Source organism: Liolophura sinensis, chromosome 13, assembly GCF_032854445.1.
Source record: "Liolophura sinensis isolate JHLJ2023 chromosome 13, CUHK_Ljap_v2, whole genome shotgun sequence".
Classification (NCBI taxonomy): Eukaryota; Metazoa; Mollusca; class Polyplacophora; order Chitonida; family Chitonidae; genus Liolophura; species Liolophura sinensis.
Window position 1 is genome coordinate 8,178,938 of NC_088307.1, and position 27,066 is coordinate 8,206,003.

At 40.1% G+C, this 27,066-nt stretch overlaps 1 protein-coding gene across 2 annotated transcripts in view; it reads left to right on the top strand.

The window, feature by feature from the left end:
• The window catches only part of LOC135480148 (mechanosensory protein 2-like), a 36,286-nt gene extending 25,225 nt beyond the window's left edge, over nt 1-11,061 (top strand). For both annotated transcript variants that reach the window (XM_064759911.1, XM_064759912.1), the window contains exons 2-8: nt 225-343; nt 3,158-3,230; nt 3,581-3,663; nt 4,625-4,828; nt 5,970-6,025; nt 6,785-6,863; nt 8,231-11,061. In XM_064759911.1, coding sequence (XP_064615981.1) covers nt 225-343; nt 3,158-3,230; nt 3,581-3,663; nt 4,625-4,828; nt 5,970-6,025; nt 6,785-6,863; nt 8,231-8,419 — 803 coding nt within the window. In that variant the 3' untranslated portion in view covers nt 8,420-11,061. The remainder of the gene's footprint in view (nt 1-224; nt 344-3,157; nt 3,231-3,580; nt 3,664-4,624; nt 4,829-5,969; nt 6,026-6,784; nt 6,864-8,230) is intronic.
• Nucleotides 11,062-27,066: the final 16,005 nt, after the last annotated feature.

Below are 27,066 nucleotides of genomic sequence, written 5' to 3' on the forward strand. Positions count from 1 at the left end.
CAGTGGTACAGAACATTGTGACATAACTTTTTGTGGTATAGCAACACACGAATCGAGTAATTTGTGTACCACTGGTACACGTACCGCTGTTGATGCGCAGATTTCGTCATGATCCTTTTAAGAAAATATGTGCGTGACCATGCAGTAAATATATCAAAAGAGCCGTCGGAGGATGGTCCCAGGAAGCGGCAAATGTTCAATGTGTATTTATCTATATTTTGTAGGAGACAGTCAGGAGGGCAATCAGGATGGAGATATTGGATGCTGTGGATACATCCTATGGGGATTGTCACTCTTCCTCATCTGTATCACCTTCCCCGTTTCACTCTGCCTCTGTATCAAGGTAAGCCTGAAATATGCTGCAGAAATAATGAAGCCTCTGGTTTCTGACCACAGTGCAGTTATTACATTGTGCTGATTGCCAAGTAACACACATTGTACATACACCACAGCGGCATAATAATATGGTGTAAGTGTAGCAGTTGCCACATGGTTTGCTGTGGATGCTCTGCAGTGCTACATGGCTTCTAAATGTGTAATGTCACCACGATGAATTCACGACTTGATAATGTATAAGCAATACTGAAGAAGTATATCCCGCACAGCGTTGTTTCTGTTTGATGTTTCCGCCACCCAACATGAAAACCGTCATACAGGCGAGAAATGATTATGATTAAACAATAATCACTTGATCAGTCAGTCAATCTATCAAGCAATATTAATGGTTATTGTGAACAACACACATACTACTGGGAAGCCTTCAGTACCGTAACTGAATTGTGTATCCAGAATTGCTGCTACGATTCCCCCTCTTACTTTAACATCTGGTGTGTTTCGTACTAAATGTGTAATGCGTATAAATTGCTGCATAGAAATACATGTATATGAAGTACACACTTGTATTCAGTGTTCGTTCTAGAGCTAAAGCTGTTGATTGACCTCGAATTTTGGACACGTCTTTTGACTTAGACATTTTATATTTAAATTAGCAGGCTGTGTGTATTTTTTTCGTGTCTGTAAGGACATCATGTTCATGTAATACAGTAACCAAGCAGTAATTTTCCGCATTTCTGATTTCCTGTATCAGTTTAAGATATCTGGTTGTCTGTCAGTTCCAATTGTTTCTTCCCTCTGATTTATTTTCCCAATGTCTGGTAACTCGCACACTTGATTTCCCAAGACAACGGTCAATTTCATCATAGGAGTTTTTTCCCCTCTTCCTCCAGCGTGGCCATGCGCATATTCTATGTGCTGTGCTTTCTAACCCTGTCGTGTTGATTTCACTCGATAACGTTATGTATCGTCTCGCTCACACGGGTTATCTCCCCTTTGATAGCTAACCTATGTTGACACCATTACATCGAAGGCATCCAATTACATCCCCGGTCTGTCATTAGGAGAACATCTCGGTGGGATTATGGTAACGGGCAGTACCCTTTTGTGCTTTTGTGTAATTGAGAGCTGGGTCAGTTGGAGAATGAGCGGCCTCTTGGTTGCATCTATTGTACGATGCAGATCTGATATACTGCCTTCCATTATAGCTTTGAAACACGGCTAATTCAAAGCAGCGTTTAATTAGAAGACAAAATCGGAAGCGACTTTTCCCTGCTGTGTGAGGATTCCGACCCAGATATATTCCTTGTTGTATTTCTTTCTACTGCTTCAAATTGCGCATGATGGATGAAACGTCTTATGACTTTCAAACAAATATCTTTACGCCCTGTTTTTGGTCAATAGATGAGCAGCTGGTTCATTCATAGTGAGGGGAAAATGATAAATTCGTGTCAAAATCGATCATATATCAAGGTGTTAGGCATATATGTTGTACTGAATGACACTTGTATGGGAGTTTTACAGAACACAACGCATAACTGATCCTCAGCATGTTCATTAGTTCTGACTGTCGTCGTATGAGTGAGAAATTCTAGAGTATAGTGTTCATCAGCAATCAAATAAATAAATAGATCTGTTCCTGGTGTTTCAGCATTTATTGACGAAATATGTCAATCTGCGCACTATCTACCACCATTTCGCATTAGGTCTGAGCGATATGTCTATCATTCTTGCAACACTGGTAATTAGCGAAAGGGTGTTACATGTCGATAATTGCGAGGAACATTTCCACTGTACATACAGGCAGATCTGTTTGCGTGTTTTATATTTCTTCAGTCCTGTACACACTTGCAGTTGCCACTTTACCTGATGATGGGGAAAGTACTCGGAAATTCAGTAAAATAGGATCATGTTGTACTAAGTGTTTTTGTCGCATTATTTCTCACTACATTTCCAAAGCAACCTTAGCGACAGTTCACGAATATATATATATATATATATATATATATATATATATATATATATATATATATATATATATATATATATATCAGATTATATCGTTGTTCGGTATATCAGTTGCGCTTGAGAACTACTGTATGTGTTTTCATGGTGGTGATGTTACTCAACACGATGAATACCTGTATATGTCCCCTAGCCATGGGTTAAGCGGAAGAAGGCATAAATATAAATCAGGCTATGTGCCAACCGGTAGCAGTGCTTACAGATACATTGTGTGTGTCTTTCTTCCTTCGCTGGGTGGTTCAAGAATGCGCAGGACATAAAATTACTCCTTGCTAACTGGTTGTATTGCCATGGAGACATGCTCCACCCTGTGTGTGTTTACTGTGTGTGTGTTTTGTCTTCGTTAAGTGGTTCAAGAATAAGAAAGGGATAAATATGTGTGTGTGTGTGTGTGTATGCTTGGAGTTTCACGTCGTGCTTACCAATGTTTCAGTTATGGGGTGTGTGTGTGTACATACACTGAGTCTTCTTGTGGCAAGGCAAATCTATAACACCAAAGTGCGGCTGCCCACTGAAGCATCATGCCGAAGACATCAGGCATGACCACCCAACCAGTCACAACCAGTTCTGTGTCCATGCTCTAACTTCTGAGTGCTAAGCGTGAAAATCTTTGGTATGACCCGAGCCGGGTTTGATCCCGGGACCCCGACTTCGAAACCTCCGACTTCGAAACACAAATACATACAGTGTAAACTGACTCCTTGCTTATCGGCGGTATTGCCATATAGACATAGCCCCCGTCCGTCGCCCACTCCCCACTGTATATGACGACTATGTGTCTGTCTTTTATCTTCACCAGGTGGTTCAAGAATACGAAAGAGCGGTTATATTCAGACTCGGGCGACTCCTAACAGGCGGAGCCAAGGGCCCAGGTAGGCCGATTATCAAAGAATGCCCACATGATCTTTGGTCATCACTTTGTTTATATTTCTTAACTATGGTTGATAATATCTTGGCTATTCTTGTGGGCCAGAAGACCAAACAAGGTCTCGTAAGACAAGCACCTGATATTAGCAACATTACTCGCACTTCATGATATTTAATGTTGTAGTTGTATTCAAGTTTCATCCAGTCATAAATCTGACCAGAGAAAAAAATTTTGAGCACGGCGTTTAACAGCAACCAAACTGTCAATAAAGTCAGTTAATGTAAGAAATTTACCACTTGACTCTTTGTCATTCGTTATACACATACCTTTAAAAAATCTGCCGGTTTTTTCCAGGTTTGTTTTTCATCGTCCCTTGTGTTGATGCATACAGTAAAGTTGACTTGAGGACCGTGTCGTTTGATGTGCCCCCTCAAGAGGTAAGCCCAAAAAAACAAACAACATTGTCAATATAATATCAGTATTTCAGAAAAACATAGCTTAAACACACCCAATTTTTACTTCAAATATAATAATAGTCCAGAATTTTGCAGTTAATACAACAGGAGTTTGTTATACGTTCAGTATTTGACTTGCTCTTCGTTCAGTACGATTTCGAGCTCGACAGCATATTTCGTAACTAGCATCTACATGTAGACATAAATATATATATGATATTCTACTCCCAGATTTGGGGAACTGTTGGCAAATGCTGGTTTTCCAATTGCCATTCACCTTATTATTGCTTCCATTCCGTCGCCGTTTTATATATCCCATTACAGCCTTGCAGCAGTAGCAACGGTTATTGAACAATAACCCAAAATAAATCCATAAACTACTGAGGCTAGTTGCACACATATACACATGTACTTCTTCCTACAACTTTATTACATTCTGTTGAGATTTTGCAAACTCGATATTCTTAAGTGATTAAAAGGAAATATTAACAAAAATATGGTTAGAGAATCTTGTAGGCATCTCTTGAGTGAATGTCTCTGTCCCACTGGAATGCTATATTATCGCTCATTTATAATCCAATCTCGTCTGAATTATCCACTCTTCGACTAAAAACAGCACATACACAGTTCTAAAGGAAACGGAACTGAATTGTTATATTTCACAAAAATCCTTGTCAATAAAAGACAGGTACTGTCTAAGCGACCATTAATTCTATGAAGACTCACCCATATATATATTGCTCGGCGAACATCTGCATGCCATACCTTGATTTGAACAACACTTTCGAACCTCCTCTTGGAATGTAAAGATCTTGAAAAAAGAGACAGGCTCACAGTTTTCCTTAATTATTATTCTACCATATCATAAAAATACCTGTATATAAGTGTATATAAACTCCTTCATCTTCCAGTTAATTAAACATTAAACATGTGTTTATCAAAGGTTTTGACCAAGGACTCTGTGACAGTAGCCGTGGATGCTGTGGTTTATTACCGAGTGTCTAACGCTACAATCTCGGTGACCAACGTGGAAGATGCCAACCGCTCCACCCGCCTGCTGGCACAGACCACGCTCCGCAACGTCCTCGGTACCAAAAATCTCAGCGAGATCCTATCTGATAGGGAACAAATCAGCAACTCGATGCAGGTAAAAACCTAGGACTTCAGAGCAAGTTTGTCTTGATCGGAAGTTCGTGTATAACTCTGAGATCCATTTTACAAAAAGTTTAAAATCATAGTTTCGTATAAATTCTTCTCGTATTAACACACGTCGCCTTATAAAATTATTACTTGGAAGGTGTCTTTGACGCCAGAGAAATTTATATTACATAGTTAAATAAAGGTGAGCCTTTATGGCTTTAAGTGCCTTTGTGTCTGGTGTAAAGATGTAACTGTAGCTTTTTTTAAAAACTTACCAGAACGTGCCAGGGTGTCTGTTTTCTCCACGGTCTGCAAAATGCCCGATATGGCGTTAAACCTAAACTCACTCATTAAGAAACACGATAGGCTGTGTTTCTGTTGAGGATTATTTGTTTAGCCATTTCTGTCATGAAGAACATTTTTTGTAAACATACCAGAGTTTTCAGTGAAGGTGCTAAATGTTGGAGAACATTGGTTGAGTCTCCAAAATGATGTTCTCAGAAAATATACCATAATCGCCGTAAACCGTGTGTCGGGAGAAGAATACATTCTGGAAACGGTTCGAATCTCCATAAGCCGTGTGCCCGATGATAAATGATCTTGGGAAACACGGTGAATTTCCACCAATCAGTCTGTCGGTTGTGGACATTTTGTCTTGGACCTTATGGGATTTTGTCACGTTCATGTATGCGGTGAAATTCTACATTAATCTGTGGACTGCCTAGTTTCCTTAATGTACACACTGGCCTTTTGTTTATTTATTTACTTGATTGGGGTTTTTACGCCGTACTCAAGAATATTTTGTTGTTCCGCGGCCAGCATTATGATGGGAGGAAGCCATGCAGAGCCGCAAGGGTAAGCCATAACGTACACAGGTTTCCGGCAGATCTTCCAGTGTACGACCGGAGAGGAAACCAGCATGAGCTTCCTGATTTTTTGGCCTGCAGCTTTATGTCGGTGGATTTAGGCTTGTCTACCCATAATCTGTCGTCAAAGATGTGAAAACTTCTCGAGCACGGCATTGAACAGCTGTTATTCAACCATCGTGTAAACCCAGCCTAGTTTGTACATATGTATGCGACACTAAAACGCTACTGATACAAGCATCCTAGTATATAACAGTTTCTGACTTTTTTTGTACCCTTTAGGACTCCCTGGACGTTGCAACAGATCCGTGGGGGATCAAAGTGGAACGAGTAGAAGTGTAAGTGAGATTTTGTAAATTTAAATTGTGCCTGTACTATTAGCAATTTTTTGATACCGCGGGTTAGGTTACAGATTGGAGTATTCTGAGGTGGATGAGGGTAAAATGTACACCGAGAAACATCCATTTATTCTGTGAAACATGATGTATGCTTACATAAAATGAACCTTTACATATGACACAGTATACCACTGTCATTAACAACCAGGCGTTAATCTGATAACCTACCCTGACAGCGACAAAACTCACCAAAATACATGTCGTGAGAAAAATGAAATGCCTAATCCTGTGCTTCTGCCTGTCTCCTCGTTGAAAATTCACTTTGGCCGTTTATCTACGTTTACATCTCAAAGTAGCGCGTCAGTTATTGGAACATCTGACGGCATCATGTACGTAATATGTGATATTTCTTTGTGAAGTTACCATGACTGCGGATGGCTTCATGTGGCTTCTTTTTAAAGTCATGTCTAACGGCTTCATGTACATCAATATGGAAGTGCTCTAAAACAATTTTTTGTAAAGTCATCTTCAGCTCATGCAGATTCGTCGCTTCGTCATCATGGGTATAAAACGTTTACATAGTCATCTCAAGCTCTGACGACATGCACCCTAATGTAAAACATCTGCTTGCAAACACCCTCAGGTCCGATGACTTCATATACATTGACATGAAATATATTTTGTTTGCATTTGCCTTAAGCTATGACGTTTCCATGTATAGATTACACCTTAATATGACATCTTGTGTTTGCATTCCAGTAAGGACGTTCGTCTGCCTGTTCAGTTGCAGAGAGCTATGGCTGCTGAGGCCGAGGCGGCCCGTGATGCCCGCGCCAAGGTGGGTAAAAAATTTTTTCCGGATGATTCTTTCAGCTACGAGAGAACGGTCTGTAGTCTTGCCGGTACGCGTGCATACCCTGCAGTCGCTAACACACAACGTAAGAATTGGCCTTGGTCAGGGAATATGTAGATTACTGTTTAGATGGTGTTGGTGACGTTGAGTTGTTGGATACATAAGAGTAATCATGTGAAGGCTCCTGGGATCCAAACAGCAGTGGCAAACTGGGCCTGACGCAATTTCCTTGACATCATACAGTGAAAAGATACGTCGTCACGGTAATGCACTTGAGGCAACTTTGAGACAGCTTTGTGCAACGGGCATTTGGTTTTCAAATCTCCTTGTGTCTTTTGGATCAGCAATGCCAAAGGCTAGAAAATGCACCATTTCAATTGACTGTGAAAGGTCTCAAAGAAGCAACTTGTGTTGAAATTCAAACGTAAGAATGGATATCACGCGAATGTTAAAAAAAGACAAGACATAACTCTGAGAAAAGACATGGAGGTTTGAAATCAATGAATCTATGCGTCGAAACAGACATTCGTATACCAACCTTCAACTAATAAGGACGTTTCAGGTCAATAATGGCAAAACCAGTTCCCAAAACGACGTATAACACAAACCACCAAAGAAATAAAAATGCGAAAATAGGACGGAATCATGCAAAAAGAAGCAGACAACCTTTATGAATGATGCTGGAAAGAGGAGACTTATCCTTCACCCAACAGGTGATAATCGGATAACCATGGAATTGAAAGCAAACTTTCACGTTATATTTCATGTTCATTTCATTTGTGAATAGACTAATAAGAACAATGGTCTAGCCAGTAAAATATTAAGTCACTTGGTAAATCATGTAGTCACTGACATCTAATCAAGCGCTGAACAAGTTCAAGAGATATTCAGTTTCTCAAAAGGTGGGCTGGATAAGCATAAACCAGTCATGATATATAAGGGTACACAAACTCTTAAGAGCGAAGGAAAACACTTAAACGTTAAAACGAACTACATTTGGTCTTCACTGACGACGTGGCTTGATACGCTACAATGATCTAAAATTTCGCACGAAATTATTTTAGAGGTAAATAAATGTTATGAAAAGTTTTTGAAGTTATCTACCTCTACATCTTCTTTATCTTCAAAAAACAAACCCATCAACACCTTTCTGAGATCAGCAGAACTTTCATAATCCGGTAAAATGAGCAACTTGACCAGTTTAGGTCAATTAGCGTATTTCTGGGAAATCCGTAGTTTGCCGGTTTCCGTCGTTGTTACAGATGTTATTTAGCATTATCCTGACAGCCGTAGAGTTAGTGAGATATTCTTGAAAATTTAAATATCCATGGTATTCATATTTCTAAATGCAGGTGATTGCTGCCGAGGGAGAACAGAAAGCCTCGCGCGCCCTTAAAGAAGCTGCTGACGTCATAACCGAGTCGCCCGCTGCCCTCCAGCTGCGCTACCTGCAGACGCTCAACGCCATCTCTGCGGAGAAGAACTCCACCATCATTTTTCCTCTGCCCATTGATATGATGCAGGCCTTTATCCGTCAGTAAGAGGCAGCTTTTGGGCTAATGGCATCTTGGCATGTTGTTTTTATCAGTGTGTATCCTACGTGTACCGACCACCACACAACAGTGGTCCTGTGTCTTACCCACTCCGAGTCCGACCAGTTCGACCAGTCTTTTTGCTTTTTGTACAAAGAACATCATGAATCTACATTTCTTTCTCCTGACATGCAACTCTGGGACTTCTTCAGTATCATCTAGAGAAGTAAATAGAGGCTAACATCCATTTCGTACAATATTTAACTTGGTCCAGTGCATGGTAGTTCGATCTAAGCCACTTGATGAAGTATTTCCCATTTGTAGGCAATCCTACTTTGACAGCAGTCTGATAAAAATCAGATCGTATGTATATCGCTTCGCTATCGACGATCTGACCCCCGATGAACTGAGATGACGTAAACAACCAGAGGTGACTGACGTCAGTAGTGACCAATCAATATGAGGCTTTCTAAAGACCTCGTTTTCCGCGGAAAAGGCCGACGTCTTTCGGAAAAAAGGGGAATTCCCATTTCCTTGCAGCGGAAGTAGCTTGGCTCGGCATCATGATTGACATGCCAAGGAAAACATATTATCGCTTTCCTTTAAGCGAGTGTTTGTTCTGCAGATTTAAGTTCGTCATAGTGAAACAACTAGCAGATGAGAGTACATCATCAATAAAACGGTACGATTTGCTTTGTGCTCAGATGTTGCTTGACTGTTGCTTCACTTTTCGTGACTTTCCGTAAGTTGCTCCCAGTTTTGGCTCTCTTCGTGACTGCTGCGTTGTTTCGAGCATCGCGCCTGTGATTGTCTGAAAGAGACACACTCCTTAATCGCGCCGAGGATAGGAAGTGTATCAGATCGTTGTTAGTTGAACGGTATACATACGATCTGATTTTCATCAGATTGATCACAAAGCAACCTTGTTAACCAGTCACTAGAGTTATTCCAGTTTCTGCATCACAGTTTTAACGCAAAGATGAATAAGTGAACAGGTCACAAGACCGTCATGGACATTCCTTACAAGCATTGTTTTTTTCATAATGGATAGATTACGGGATGCATAGGCCCAGACATGATTGGGCTGGCTCCAATTTTACACTGCAATCCTGCAATCAGGAATGATGGTAAGGAAGTGCGCAAGGTATAGTTAATGGGCCTGCAAATGGCCATGTGGCATGTCAGAATTGTCTGTTTTCATTCTCTACCCCTGCAGTAAACAACAACATCAAACATTCGAAATGTTGAAGATTTGTTTCTGTCGATAAAGTCAGCACACCACAATATTAATCACGAAGAACATGAACATTACAATAATTCTGCAGCGCGATGAGTTCCTTTGTGAAAGAGTCACTTAAGATGTACCAATGCAAATGGTCCACACTGACCACATATAGAGGTTAGGTCATAGCAACATTCATAGATTACAGGAGAACGACCAGGAACTATCGACCAATGTTGGTCGAATGCCGTAATGTCGGCTGACGTTACGATAGCTGAACGCAGTTGACCATTAAGAGTAAGGGAGACAACTCTTCGGAAGACCGAAATAGCTGTTCAAGACAACCATCACCACTCCCAGACATCTGCCTGCTGTCACACTGAATACTTTGAAGGATTACTTCTGAGTTGCACCGATCGTATATTCTGGCAAGCAGTAATTTAGAAGACAAAGCCGGAACTGCGACGACGGTGTGTTTGTATTTGTATTTAAGAAAGGCCTATCTTCACTAAACACATGTAACTGGTGTTTTGCTTTTTTATGTGGCGGTACCCGGTTAATCACCTGACCAAACGAGATCTGAGGTTGACCGTTTTCTTGTGTGAAACCCACGGGATGACTCGAATTGAATGGCAGGCCATCGTCATGCAGTTTTTGAAAATGAATTACCTGTAAAGAAACACACTAACTCTGACATTTACTCAGTCAAACTGATTTCAACATTTAGTGAATCACCTGATGCTTCTATGTAGGCCTGTATGTTCTTGTGCTATAAAATTCGTGCATTCATTGTATATGTTTATATACGTATATACTTTGAAGAGAACTGTACTATTAGTGGTTATTCGATTTTTCTCATATATGTATAGAAACATATGTTGCATTTTTGACTTGATTAGATTGCATCGTTAAACTTTAAGAGTAAAAAGCCAGTGGCGTTCTTAGCTCTAGGGTACACTATGATACAGCTAGCAAATTATTTTCTTGCTACACCGATGATATCGCTCTCATTTGGACATGCATTGTGCAACAAAAAGTTGAAGAGTACTGGGCGAAATTCTTATCTCATTTGCCTGAAGATAGTGATCTTGTTTGAGTACTTTTTTTACACACGTGGACTAGAAATTGTATCTGTGTGTCTGTATGGTAACTGGCTTGTATGCCGTGAACTAGCATTGTTGGTATAAATTGAATTTTTGTTAATATTAAAGACTTTCGGGTACGTAACATACCCAATATCTGTACAGTATTCAGATAGATGATGTTGTCAACCATATTTCTTACAATGTTGTGTCTTTGTATTCTATTTAATGTTATTAGTATTTTATTACAGTTATAAGGAAAAGAATAATTATGGCTCCGAGTAGATATACTAATATACCTGTTGCCATCTCATTTGACAATAAAAATTCATTTTAATAATACTCTATACCTATTTGGTTTGGATATACAGTGAGTTAATACATACACAACATAAACTTTTGAGGGGACAAACCGGAAGTTATAACACACGCCGGCGGGTTTCCACTTGCAAGAGATCGGCTGTTACAGAAACAGCTGGACGTTTTTTCTATGTGTTCCAATTTATCCAGGAAATATTCTCATGTCGATTAGGTCAACCACCTAACGTGAAATTGCGTTGATGGAATTTCACGATAATTAATCTGTACATGCATTGCCTTGTGGGTAACATACTGTCTTATTCTTTGCCTGGACCGCTTTACCTGTGGTGAGAGCGTCCATCTCGAAGTCGGGGGACCCCTCAAGATAAAACCATCCGCAGGTTATTGGATAATCGATGACTATCGGTGGTATTGTCCCTGTGATATTCTCTGTGATCCACCCGGGTCGCGTCATATCAAAGGCTTTAAAATTATACATACCTTTCTGCCTCGTTTGGCGCTCGTCATTGAGAAGTAAGAGCTAGGATACAGGTCTGGTTGACTGGGTACTTAGACTTTAACGTCGTACTTAACATTTTTCCAGTCATATGACGACGAAGGAGTCTTTAGAGTGCATGTAATGTGCCCCCTTGTTGCAGGAGAGATTTCCACAGCTCGTTAATCTAGTGCTGCTTCACTTACTGAATGTAGCAAAGCCGCCCCACTCGAGCCATTATACTGATACGGGTCAACCAGTCGAAGTACTTTCCCCCTAATACTGAGGTTAGAACAAGGATATAGGTCTGGTTGACCCGGTATCAGTATAGTGTGAGTGGGTGGGGTGTCAGGTCTGGTTGACCCGGTATCAGTATAGTATGAGTGGATGGGGTGTCAGGTCTGGTTGACCCGGTATTAGTATAGTGTGAGTGGGTGGGTTGTCAGGTCTGGTTGACCCGGTATTAGTATGGTGTGAGTGGGTGGGGTGTCAGGTCTGGTTGACCCGGTATCAGTATTGTGTGAGTGGGTGGGTTGTCAGGTCTGGTTGACCCGGTATTAGTATGGTGTGAGTGGGTGGGGTGTCAGGTCTGGTTGACCCGGTATCAGTATAGTGTGAGTGGGTGGGTTGTCAGGTCTGGTTGACCCGGTATCAGTATGGTGTGAGTGGGTGGGGTGTCAGGTCTGGTTGACCCGGTATCAGTATGGTGTGAGTGGGTGGGCTGTCAGGTCTGGTTGACCCGGTATTAGTATGGTGTGAGTGGGTGGGTTGTCAGGTCTGGTTGACCCGGTATTAGTATGGTGTGAGTGGGTGGGGTGTCAGGTCTGGTTGACCCGGTATTAGTATGGTGTGAGTGGGTGGGGTGTCAGGTCTGGCGTCTTCAGGATTATACTTCAGAGATTTCCACCGCTCTAATCTAGTGCTGCTTCACTGAGACGACATACTGAAGGTAACAAAGCGCCCCACCCGAGCCATTATACGATACTGGTCAACCAGTCGTGGTACTATCCCCTTAACACTGAACGCCCAAGCGAGGAAGCTACAACTTCCTCTTTTAAGGTCTTAGGTGTGACCCCACCCAAGATTAACGCTGGATCTACCGCCCCGAAGCGGACGCTCGCGGACGGTCTACCAACTAAGTATTTGTGCTCACAGGTAATGATTGCTGGTTGACACATGACTTTGCACGTTAAGTACGACGATTAACCCCAAACATGACATTGCATTATATTTTTTTTTTACCACGGCGGGGCCAGAATGAGATCCAGGAGATCCGAGCCGTACAATGTCTTTTGTACTAAGGGTTGTGGATTGTGGACAAACGCCATTGTTTACACACCGTCTTCCAGGAAGACAGCCTGATGGAATGATTATGAATGAATCCCATGGAACGTGCGTTTTACGTTGAAGCAAGCGGACAGGTTTAATACTTTGCTGTGTTTATGTACATGTGCCATCAGTAATAAATATTCTCTATTCACACCTGCTGGATTTTGCACTTCAATCAGAATATACATCAGCACGTTTTGTTAAGGATACTGTTTAATATACAAAACTACACTAATAAAGCAAGTATGTGTACAGTTATTATATTGTCGATTCACATAGGCCTATGCAAGCTATCTGTATCTCAAACGGAAATGCGAAGAAACGTACGGGTTTCATATATAAACAGACTGCAAGAAAATGTAGTATGTTTTGATATATCTATCGTAATTATATCCCAGTTAACATTTGAAGATTTGGATACTTTAGTCAGAATCAAAACCTGTGTGTTCTGGTTAATAATTATTTATTAAATTTGAGTTTTATGCCATAATCAAGAGTATTTCACTTATAAGTCGCCGGTGAGCATTTCAGACATAAAACCAATAATAAAATGTGCACTAACGTGGGGCTACGATAAACTGTTGACCAAACGAAAGAGCGCGCTCTAAAATTGAGACTGTTGTGTCTTGCACACCTTGTATTTAGCAAGCCTGAGGTGGACTTGAACTCACAGTGACCGTATTATTGAGAGGCTCCTGTTTATTGTGCTGGGCTAACTCGAAAAACCATTAGGCTACTATACATCTTGTAATGCTGCATGTATATGCATCGTGTTGAATGTATTGAACAGGCTATACAAATATTTCATGCACGTTTAACTCAAAAATCAGAATGATTGGAATACTGATTAAAATTACGCCCCTGGAATATTCATAATGTACTACCTCATCATTGAAAACTCTCTATTGTTTCTCCTGTTACCCCAATCGGTGCTAGCCACGATCTTAATTATATCGAGAACCTTTGTACATGTAGCTTAAGCATTTTAATATGAGGTATAAAAGATAACTTACTATCAAATATTATACCTAAAATTTTGTTTCTCCAACAATTTTAATCTGTTCACCAGAAAAATTAAGCTCAGGGCCAAGATGAAGTTTCCGTTTATTACAAAAATCCATACCCGACGGTTTTAGATGAGGAAAATCTAAAACCGTTTTCAGTTGCCCATCTCTCGATTTTATTGAGACAAAGCTGCAACTGACGTTCGATGTTACTCATATTCTTAGCTCGGTAATCCTCTGTGCCAAATGTTAATGTTTTTGCCAGGCTATGAATTTTTATGCTAAACAGAGTTGGTGATAGAATGCTGCCCTGGGGTACACCCATTTCCTGCTCATGAGAGTCAGAAAGAGTGGACCCAACCCGTACCTTAAACTGACGATCAGATAAAAATTCTGATATAAATATTGGTAATCGACCTTTTAACCCCATATCCGCGAGGTCTTTTAAAATACCATATTTCCATGTGGTGTCGTAGACCTTGTCAAGGTCAAAAATATCGACACGACATGTTCGTTATTGATGAAGCCAACGCGAATAAAAGTTTCAAATCGAACAAGGTGATCCGTGGTAGATCTACCTCGCCGAAAACCACACTGAATATTAGAGAGTACCTTGTTGGTTTCAAGAAACCAAACAAGCTCTAGGTTAGTCGTCTTTTACGACAAACTTGCATAGAGGGCTAAGGTCCTATTCTTATCACCACGGAAACCCCACGGGGGATATAAATATGAGCAACGAACCATGCAGTCATTCATTCAAGTCCACTTGTAAGCTGTCAATTGTTAAAGTTCACTTGTGAGCATTCATTTACTGAAGTTTATTTGAGAGCAGTTATGTTTATTGTCATTTACTGTGAAGGACTTTGCTGGATTTGGAGATATCGACTTTCAGGCCATTGGAAATTCGTTTTTTGTACTCCATTTTCTATATAGGGACGTTATTTTTGAGCTTGTATCAGTCATTGTCTCTTTGTGCGATAACATACATTTCATCCCAGTTTACCCTGAAAGTGACTTTGTGTACATTTCCGAGGAAGGAAACATACATCGACAGCTCGGCATCACGGACGCTACTGTCAACCCGTCCGCCCTGACTGTGAATGTGTAACATTCACAATCAGTTGGGGAATAAACTATCATCAGAGTGCTGTGCCTGGATTCTATATTTACGTGGACTGACTCGCGTTTGGAGGCCGGGGTATTCCATCTGGGTTTAGACGCAGTAATAGACTATACATATATTGCAATTATTAGTTTTGTTTTGTATGGTATTGTCAGTTGTATTATTTGTATAGTTTGTCAAAATCTATGCATTGAACTTATTCAAGTGTCTTCGTTTGATCCTGTGCGTGGTCTATCGCTGATCTGAGAGGTCTTACTAGTTCCATTTGGGCTTAATTCAGTTTTGTTTGGCCTCAACTCGTTTTTCTTCAGGCTTTTATCGATTTCCTTTGAGCTCTACCTGTCTTCACTCTTTTTTGGAAATTCCGAAAATTTGGACAGTCCGTTCTACCCCACACATGTTCCCAATTGGCGCCTCAAACCTGATGCAGCTGTGTGGTATTACCCCACTCCAATGGGAGAGCATCGTTTGGGAGAGCTAATGAAGAGGGGACTGAAAGGCCGGAAAACTAATCACTCGGTCCGAAAAACAACCGTCCAAACACTTGTAAAATCTGCCGTCGCTCCACATAAAATTTTGCAGGTCACCGGACACAAATCCCTTGCTAACATCCAGGAGTATGATTCTAAATTAGATCACGTAGAGCAGAAGCGAATGTCAAGTTTACTTCAGGGCAATCGCACCTTCAGTCAACCATCTCCTGTGCTTCCACTACCTGGCTGGTCAGTTCAAGTGCACACAAACCAAGTTTTCCCGACTCCGATGCCATGAACTTCCGCACAGAATCCTGAGGATAATCAGTTAACTTTGTCAGCAAACTCTACTTCTCTTTCGTACTCATCCTGTAAAGATTACACTAATCTGTTCGGTGGCGCAGTTTTCAGTAACTGCACTTTTGATTTTCACTGAAACGTCTGCACGCCTTTTCTTTACACTTCTGTTTGTAAAATACCGCTTCGGCCACGTGCGCCTGACCCAGTTTTCCGTCAGCCAATGAAAGTGCTCCATTCAGTATTCCATATTCATCCGCAACCGGCTATGCGCTATTGCTACGTGGTATGAAATAATTAGCACGGTTTCACCCAATTTGTTTAGCGTTCGAGTTTATTTACTTACGTTTTTGACAAGTGGGTGTATAATAAATAGGTTAGTGGATTGTATGGTCCTGTATGGACTCGTCCTGGGCGCCCCTGTAATTGTTAGGGCTCTATCCAGCTTCTTTCTGATACTCCGGGGCCTCCGTGGCTCATTTGGTTAGCGCGCTAGCGCAGCGTAATGACACAGGAGTCTCTCACCAATGCGGTCGCCGTGAGTTCAAGTCCAGCTCATGCTGGCTTCCTCTCCGGCAGTACGTGGGAAGGTCTGCCAGCAACCTGCGGATGGTCGTGGGTTTCCCCCGGGCTGTGCCCGGTTTCCACCCACCATAATGCTGGCCGCCGTCGTATAAGTGAAATATTCTTGAGTACGGCGTAAAACAACAATCAGATAAATAAATAAATAAATAAATAAATAAATTCTTTCTGATACTATCAGAAACACGTATCATGCTTCTTTCCTATAATAGCCAGTTTCCTTAGGGCTATACTGGTCTCAACCTTTGAATGTTCCCGCTAACCTCTTATCCAAAGAGTGTTTGTTTGTTCGTTTCATGACAATCATGTCGGTTTCCCCTTAATTGTAGTAGGCCAGACCCATGTGACAGAGGTCAGTCTAATCTGGCACTACAGTTTCGCCCACCGTAATATATGGTGAGAAAAATTGAGTCTTCAAGATTTTGTTCTTCTCTTGAGGCATTGGTGGCATTAATAAAGTTATGGAGTTTGCTTGGACCAGTTGCCTTCCGCTATAGTTTGATAAAAATATTTTATCAGAAAACACACACACACACACTCAGTTGATCAAGGGTAGTTCTTATCTAGCCTTTCTTTGTACCTGTCCACTCAAATACACTGTATGTTGTTTTAGTGCTATACATGTAGTTTTAGTTAGTTTTTATTCGGTTTTAACCGAGGCCATATAAGGACTTCATAAACATCTATTTCTCACCAATGGGGTCGCCGTGAGTTCAAGTCCAGCTCTTGATGGCTTCCTATCTGACCGTACCTGGGAAGATCTGTAGCAACCTGCGGATAGCAGTGGATTTTCCCCGGGCTGTGCCCAGTTTCCTCTCACCATAATGCGGGCCGCCGTCGTACAAGGGAAACATTCTTGAGTAAAACACAAATTAAATAAATAAATAAATAAATAAATAAATAAATATTAATTCTTTTCTGCGAACTTTTGCATTCAACCAAAATTCACTGATGAACTTATGCTGGAATAGTTTTCTTTTTCTCATTGACACTAAAATTATATTTGCCCACTTTTTTGTGGAAATGATATGTAACAACCATATGTCTGCCGATTGAATGTAAATCCACGACGGACACACAGGGACTATTTGGACAAGAAGTTTCCCCAAACGAAGTGATGTTATTATCTAATTATACTGAACAAGTATATACTTCAGATGTCGCCACCAGCTTGAAGGGATTTTATAAACAGAAACGTGAAACGTGAGCGATTGAAACCCAGCATAGGCCAAGTCCAGTCACTGTTATGATACAAATACGCTCACTTACAGCAAGGTAGTCCGATAACTTTTTTTCGCTGAGCTGTTTTAAAACGTTTATTTGGGTCTGTTAGACGGATCTTTTTCAACCATATGCTGTTGCTGTTTAGAGATCTGACTATTAATACATAACGAAGTCAGGACGCGTTTATTTACATCCTTCTGACTGTCGACATGTCTCGATAACATAATTTCCCTATCGCCTGAACTTCCAGGACTGCGCTAGCTCAAGAGAGCTATCTGCTGAGCGGAAAGTCCAATTTATACAAGTTCTAGACTCATTCAGTAGATGACCTTGCCTTTATTATCCGTCAATTGGTCAAAATTACAAGAGAAGTTGAATAAAAGTGCTATACTACTTTTCACATTTCGGCACACTTTCATTCTGCTGCTATCTTACGAAAATTCATGTAACAATAACACAACTTAGCGGGCCGAACTGTACACCAAAATGTGAGAACACCAAATGTGAGCACAATTTGTACGCATAGATTGGAAAGAAAAAAAAGGAATGGCACATGTGTAAGTTTTACAAGATGCAGGATTTCGGCCGTAGAGAGGTGTGGGCAAGGGCCGTACGGATGTGGATAGATTGTATGTAGCCTATTTCTACAAAAACTGAAGTGAAGCGCAGCGACCAAGGAGCCTCTAACCAATGCGGTCGCAGTGTGTTTAAGTACAGCTTACGTTGACTTCATCTCCGGCCGTACGTGGGAAGGTATTCCAGCAACGTGGATGGTGGCTGTTTTCCCCCGATCTCTGGCCGCTTTCCTCCCACCATAATGTTGTCCGCCGTCGAATAAGTGAAATATTCTTGAATACGGCGTAAAACACCAGTCAAACAAATAAATAAATACAACAGCTGAATAGAATTATTATTTATGTACCACATCATTTACTTCAATATTTAAATACATTGGCATGGAAATAAGACAGGACCTGGAGAACAAATCAATTTATACCTGATTGAACATTACTAGCGTTATTTAAATTAGTGTAAGTTCTATAATTTCGCTCAAGGTTATTCAGTAGAGCTATGTTATATCATGCGTATAGGCTGGATCTTTTTTACCTATATACTGTAGAATATGAAGACACCAATTATAGCAATATGGATGGAACATGTCCAGACCCAGCACTTGCTAAAATCAGCCCAGCAAAATAAATTTTCTTGTTTAATTACCTTACACTGCAACTACATTCAACAAAATAAAGAAATAACCATATAACTGGAACAGTAGTATTATCCATCGGAAGGACTATTATGTTACTGATCTGTTAATAAAGATTTACAATAAAATATATAAAATAAATAACACAGTAACTCAGATGTAAACTGGTAATTATATATTTATGTCCTTGCTATATACGGATTACACTGGTACACTACATGTAGTTCTTAACAGAAAGCATAGTCCATAGGACCCATGACATGTTAACTACACATAAAGTTATAGTTCAGACTGCAGGTTTCCAATTATAAATGTAAGGCTTCAATAAATGCTACTCTCTTTAATGGATTGTACGTACACTCCAAAAATTATTCTCTTCACCTTAACAGAAAGTCTGTTGTCTATGTTATAGTAGAATGTATTATGTTATTATAAAACAATTGTGTTATATTCAACATAATATCCTGTTAGTCTCATAGAACTGTTATGCTGAATTAATACATGTGGAATATGTGTGTTGTCTATAACAGAATAATATGTGGCAATAACAAAATACATTCTAGCATCACTCAGACAACAGAATTTCTGTAAATTGAACACATTATTTTTTTAAGTGTGGACAAAAACATAAATCTATGAGACTAACAGGATATTATGTAATTAGGAGATTCCTTAGGTTTGAATTCAATACTGAACATATAATTTCAAATGACATGTACATCTGATACTAAATAATTTACACAAGATAAAGAAAAAGCGAAGAGGATCTGACATCAACATGTGTGCAGTAAAACATACAAGCAGAAATCGCTAAGAATATTATACGTATCAGGAATGATGAGATGACGATTAGAGTTAGAATGATCGATTGTGATGATGTTTGGTCTTTGAACCAGTATCTTCCCATGAAAGAGATGTATCACTCTCTTTCACTACGGAGACTGATATTATATTTGGTATTAATTAGAATGACCAGAAAGATTAGAAAGGTAACACACATTACACATTTAATGTACTGAGAGATATAGAGACACATTTTGAAATGGTATGGCGATCTAAAAGAAAAGAAAACATTTATACAACCTATACATTAGACGAAGGAGCAATGCTTAAGATTAAATAAAATATCTCAGTTTTTGGACCAGAAGTGTTTGTTATTTAAGTATTTAACAGTTAAACATGGAAGGCTTAGAAGTCTCCTTTAGGCGCAATTTTAACAGATTACTTCATAGCATTCCAGACACATTTTGGTAGCGTAGAGCCACGAAGCCACCATGAAGATGTGGCCCTATAGTACATCCCAAACTCTGCATTTTTAGTGTTGGCTTTCACAGACTTTAAAATCCACGATTATCACGATACATGAACGTATCTAGCTGAGACTGGAAATCGTGATCATAGTGATATCACAATGAATATCACAGTGATATCACAATGAATATCACAGTGATATCACAATGAATATCACAGTGATATCACAATGAATATCACAGTGAAATCACAATGAATATTCAAACAGACGAAAGGAGGCTCTTCAGTAAACGAGCTTAAAACATGGTGGAACTTTCAATGTGCCACAAATCAAGTGTAGTGAAGGAAATGTAACATAAAATAGGATAAATAATGATATTGCCAATCACAGAGTAAATTAAACTTAGCTGTAATATCTGAAAAGTAATTTTCGCGAATGTAACAATTTCAGGTCAACAGCACTTTTATCTAAAAAGCCGGTACTCTTTTAGCTATAAATTTTAAGCATTAAACTTTCTTTGATAATACCAATACTACATGCCAAAACATTTGCTATATCATATAATAAGTCTTCTGTTTTATTAATTATACATGAAAGGTGTCACTTTTTGCACCAATTCAGTGTATTTATCACCATGCATACTTTTGTATTGTATTGTATTGTATTGTATTGTATTTATTCACCATAAGCATAACTAGAAAACATGTTTACAAAAAAAAATAGAATGCCAGGAATAAAGTCACAAAGGGCTTCATCTATCCTGGGAAAGTACAAGTATGTAATATGGCGCTGGTTGTAGGTGAATTATAAGGAAATAAGAACAGAGTAAACGTTTTACATGTTTAAGAAAAACACAAAGCATTGTTAGGTGCCAAAAGAAATGCTGTGGTGCATGGCTATAAGAATTTATATGTTTGAAAAAAGTCAGAATTGTTTCATCAAGGAATCTTTTATTTTGGACTTAAACATAGAAAGTGAGTCAATAGATTTGAGAAAAATCGGTAGCCTGTTCTATTCCCAGGGGATAATATTTCGAATGGAGAAGAGAGACACGCTGGAAGAGTGGATGGGTCTATATAGGTTAAGACACTGTGTTCTGTTTGGATAACTGTGTATGAATGATTGTTTTTGAAACATGTTACGGCAGTTCAGGGGTATTTTATAGTTTATAGAAATGGTTGCATGTGAGACGGGAGAGAAATGGAACGTATTTGAGATTGGTTGGAACAGGTATTGAGAAAAATCATATGTAGTATGCGGTATATTTCATTCAAGGTTAGATGCCATTGGGGAAAAATAATTACTGACTAATTGTCGCTTATGTCTTCTTTGTTAGACACATCACCAGAGTTTATAATAAAAGCTTTCGGAAGCGAGTGCGATTTACCTGTGCCAAGTATTTTATTTAGAACTTTCCCAGTGGCCTTTATGGCCTTTTTTGGACTGTACAAACTTATTTTCGAAATGTTTTGCGAGAGCATTTAATCATATTATTCAGCTTATTTTGTATTTTGTATATTTATTTAAAGCTTTTATTTTTTTTGGGGGGGGGGACCTAAGTTGCTCGCAGAAGAGTTTCTTTCATCAATTGATGTAAGGAGAGAAGGCGTTATCTATCGTTTGCGTATTCTTTGACAGGGAGCGGCGACAGTCTGCTCAGGGAAAACTTCATCAGAAACTTTCTCAGACCTTTCTACAAAAATGTCAAGAGCTTCGTTAAAGGTTGTTTTTGAAATGACTTCATCCCAGTTAACGTTTTTAATTAATTCTTTGAAATGACCTATCTAAGCCTATCTAAAAAATATTGAACACAGGTAAATGATCAGAGATATCAGTCAAGAGGGTACCTGATGTCAGAATCGTGAAAGTTTAGGAAAATATTGTCGATCAAGGTTACTGAGCTGGTTGTCACTCTAGTCGGTTTAGTTATTAGAGGGAAAAATTATTACATTTCATGGTTTCCAAGAATTCCTTGGAGGCGACATGTTTATCAGTGTGAAAAAGATATTAAAATTGCCCTTTATAATACAATGTTTCTGAGCGTTAAACTAAGAAGCTCGGTAAATATCCCTATATTACGGGATGGGGCCTTCTCTATGATGCCCATGATGTTAGCCCTCAACTTCAGATTTAATTTCTAAAAACAGTGATTCATATTCACGGCGAAAAGCTTTGTCACACAGGTCGTGTCTTATCATACACGGCGAAACGGTATTGCTAACGTACAACACCTCCTCTTTTCTTATTTTGACCTGACTCCGAGAACATTACATAACCGGGGATTTCATACAGGGATTCATTTCATTCTGTTGGCCAACTTTATGTGAACCCCAGCACAGTGAAGTTAAAATTAAGGTTCTGCAAGAATCCAACGATTTCATCAAAGTCTTTCCTCATGCTACGTATATTGAAGTGAGAGACAGAGAATAGGCCTTTGCTGTCAATAAAGGTTGAAGTAAACTGAGTTTGAGTGAAATAACTACACTGACGATAGGCAATTTTATTCTAATATCATCTTTCGTAATGATTGTGATTCACTGAGGCCAATGGGGTTAAAGCACATGTTGTCTAACTCCACGTGAGAGCAGAGTTTGGTTATTAGAGGAGGATTCGGGAAGAGAAGATTCATTGTGGAAAGGAAGGATGCAAAGAGGGTTCGGGAGTGGAGCACTTCCGGTATTTGTAATATTATCCATTACGGGTACAAGTCAGTTTTGTGTAGCAAGTAAGTCCAGGCAGATATATGTATTGGGGTAAAAAAACAAATACCACGAACAGGCACGTTAAATCACAAAAATAGAAAAGAAAATAAGCAGAGCAGAGAAGGAGAAGACTCATATAAAGAACAAGACAGTAAATGCTGCGGCATTGTTTGCGGGAAGAGGCTGACTATGGCGGAAAAACACGTATATGTAAATTAGCGGCAACAGATATGATTTCAATAATTATTAGAAATAGAGGAACTGGGACTATAGGGTATTCATTAGCCGAGTGAGACGAAAACCAAACATGTGTGTGACTAGTCTCAGCAAGGTAATTTTACAATAATTACTGGAAATTGTGACAAATAGGACTGCATACGTGGTACTATAGCTGACTGAAACGAAGGAAAGGGAAACAACATAGAAAATATGACCATAAACGTCAACAGATAGATTTTACAATGATTGTAGAAATGATAACAGGTGGGCCTACATTTGGCATGTCATTATTCTAACTAAACTTTCGGAGCTATGTAATCAGATAAGTACAGAGCTATCTTGTCACATGTTGGCGAATGGTGAACTGACTGCAAAGTTGTAGAGAGGGACTGCCATTCTTACATTAGAAGTCAGGGCAGTATAACTCATTGGAATATGGCATAGACAAAACACTGGAGACGATATTCAATAGGATCTGATTTGAGAAATCTGCATACGGTATCCTGTCAAAGCAGCAAAAGCACTAGGACGCCATTGAGAAGGGAACACACACAGTTATGTAACTGATGACCTAGGGATCGACACAGAGCGATGCGTCAGAGTCACGGTATATGCTTTCCATGACCTCCAACAAAAGTAGATGTACCGACTCGAGTACACAATAGAAGACTGTCAGGAACAGATCAAGCGATTTCACACACTGTTACACGGAGAAGGTATTTCACGCATACAGAAGTACACACACAAGTACGCTGTTGTATTCAATGACAGATTCAAAACACATGCAAGAACAGGAAACACACAGAGCAACACTGAGCTTCTGAAATGAGCACAACTCACACGTTCATGTCCCCTTCTGTCACCTCTTGACCGTTGACATACACGTTACCACGGGAAAATCTCACCTTTTTGCATTCCCTAAAGCAGTTTTGCATTAAGGGCTTACATTTGTCTTTTAACAGTGTATCCGCCATAGTTATGTCCTCGATAACATAAAACGGGCTATCTTCCAGTAGGATTACACTTTACACCTCAAAACCGGAAGATATATCGTCTGCTGTATCTCTCTTGGTCAACAAGTTTAGATTTTAGTTCAGCGTTTTCTTGTACTAATTTCAAGGAATGTGTAAGGGCTTTTACTGCAGGTTTCAGGGATCCATTAGCTGTTTTCTTTATGTCGGCAAGGTCAGAGTGCGTGTGCTCGAGACTAGATTTAAGTTCACTCTCTGAATGCTCTAGATTTACTGGACGTTCATGGAGTAAGTTTTGCCATCTTGTCACATTATTTAGAGTATATTCCACTAATGCTATAACTAGTTTGTCACACAAGACAGAGATTCCTGTATAAAAGATTTGAGATCCTGCTCAACTTGTGCCTCATTAGATTTTGATTTAGAAGGCACACCGGGTGATACATCTTGCTGTGGGGAGTGGCCTGGTGACTTAGTACTGTTCTTCATGTTATCAGTTACCTGAGTCTCCACTGTAGGTTAGATTAACCTTGAGAGCTTTGTGTAGGTCGTGGCATACTCCTGACTGGTGCGTTTCCTGGCTGGTACGTTACCTGGCTGGTGTGTTTTGGTGTACACTGCACGGTGTTTTTGTTGTTGGTTATAGTCACGTCCCACTGGAGAGGAGTTTTCACAATCTACGGGAAAGTACTAGCAGAAATGTATAAAAACATTTATCAGCCCATTGGACAGCAAAATCAATCAGTTGTCAGGAAGAGGTCAGCATACATGACGGCGTAATACATTGTATGGCCCAGACAGAGAGAGAGAGAGAGAGAGAGAGAGAGAGAGAGAGAGAGAGAGAGAGAGAGAGAGAGAGAGAGAGAGAGAGAGAGAGAGAGAGAGAGAGAGAGAGCTCACACACACGTCCAGCTACCATCCGCCATGTCGTTTTCCACTGCAATGTATTTTATTAACAAGTTGAGCCAACTGATGATATAGTGAGCCAGAGTACATGACTATAAACATATTAAAAGTATTTCTATGTTTAAGGGTTTAACACCTTCGTCTTGGTGTTTGTTGTATAACCCGATAACGCTGAACCTTGTTTCCTACCGTGTCAAATCCTGAGAATACACAGCAAACACAAATACGAAAGTGTTAAGTCTATTCTACCCCAAAAAGTGAAGAAAATGAGTCAAAAGCGGCATATTTCCTGCACTGTCGTTCTTTCTCACATCTTTCGCAGAGGTCTTGCATTTTAGACCGATACACGACAAGCTTAGACCGCTGCAGTTGACAGATACGTCACAGCTGCGTATATATGACGTTGTGTCTTTTTGTTACATGACACCGGAATGAAGTATTATGGCGTCATACCGCTGACCTCAGTTTGGAATGTCATGAAAACAAATGTTTCTTTTTCAACGTTATGGCGTCTGGATGTAAAATATCAACAACGTGAAAACTAAAGCGATTTCTATAAGCCAAACTAGAACTATTACCACTGCAAGAAATTTCAACAGTTCACCTTTATATGGGTCAAAAAAAAAAAACAAATCTAACTCTTAACTTAATTTCTTTTACTTGACGAAATATATAGCATGAACTGCTATTTTTCCCGGAGGTAAACGTTCCAGCCTATCTGTTTCTTGACACACTCGATGTCGTTTGATTTATTTATTTATTTGATTGGTGATTTACGCCGTACTCAAGAATATTTCACTTATACGACGGCGGTCAGCATTATGGTGGGAGGAAACCGGGCAGAGCCCGGGGGAAACCCAAGACCATCCGCAGGCTGCTGGAGATCTTCCCACTTACGGCCGGAGAGGAAGCCAGCATGAGATGGACTTGAACTCACAGCGACCGCATTGGTGAGAGACTCCTGGTTCATTACCCTGTGCTGGCGCGCTAACCAACTGAGCCACGGAGGCCCCCTCGGTGTCGTTTGAAAGTTCATCTCTGTTTAATATGTATATTTGCACAAGGCCCGCAACTAACAGCGGGGTAGTTGATGCCGCAGAGGTGTGAAAGAAAATTTGTGAGGCCTGACCGATAAAACTATAGCCTAGGCCTTTTTCACAGTTTTTTTGTCTAGCGTTGTCCATTATAAGAGGCAGGACCCTTAATGAATATTTTTCAAATACTAGTAATTATAAGATCAAATTAACATAGGGCATTGAACTTAACCCAGACGAAAGCGATTCCTGTCACTAGAAATCACGACCGAACTAGTCACACTCGCAGGTTGTTACTTTTTTTGACGTACGTGCTCAAAAAAAAGAAAGAGTGAGTGAGTGAGTGCTTGGGGTTTTAACGTCGTACTCAACAATTTGTTCAGTCATATGACGACGAAGGAATCATTAGGGTGCATGTACGTGTAATGTGCCTCCTTGTTGCAGGACGGATTTCCACCGCTCTTTTATTTAGTGCTGCTTCACTGAGACGACTTACCGAAGGCAAGTAAGCCGCCCCGCCCGAGCCATTATACTGATACGGGTCAACCAGTCGTTGCACTATCCCCATCATGCTGAACGCCAAGCGATGACGTTACAACTTCCTCTTTTAAAGTCTTAGGTGTGACTCGATCAAGGATTGATCCTGGATCTACCGGTCTCGAAGCGGACGCTCTACCAACTGTGCTATCCGGGCCGGTAAAAAAAGAAAGAAAGAAACTTTTGGGCTTACGGGACAATTTCAGTTTTAAATGCATCTCGCCTTTCCTTCTCTATTTTCAATATACTATCTTCTCTCAATCTCAACTTATCCCTCCCTCTATCCTGCGCGCAGAATCACCTGTTCTCTCCCGTGTCCTTTCTCATCTTCCGGCACTTTGATTGATAGCTATTGCGTCACACTACATTTTTTAATGGCCGCGAATCTATCAGCGGTAGCCGTCAGAGACTGGTTGTTTGTAAATAAAGATGGTGACGCGTGGAAAATGTGGCCTCAAAATTGAAAGTTTGGAGCCTTACTGTGGAATATGGGCTGAAAGCGGTAAGTTTGCACATAAGCTGTATTCGATGAACTATATCATCCTGTGGAGTTTCAATTTCAAACCATGTTCCGACTTCTTCGCTTTAAAGGAGAAGAAAACTTAAAAACATGATACTATAGGCTGAAAAGAGCACATTTTTTTTCTATCTGGGCGGGAATTCTCCTCCTAACACAAAAGACTTCTGGACTACTTC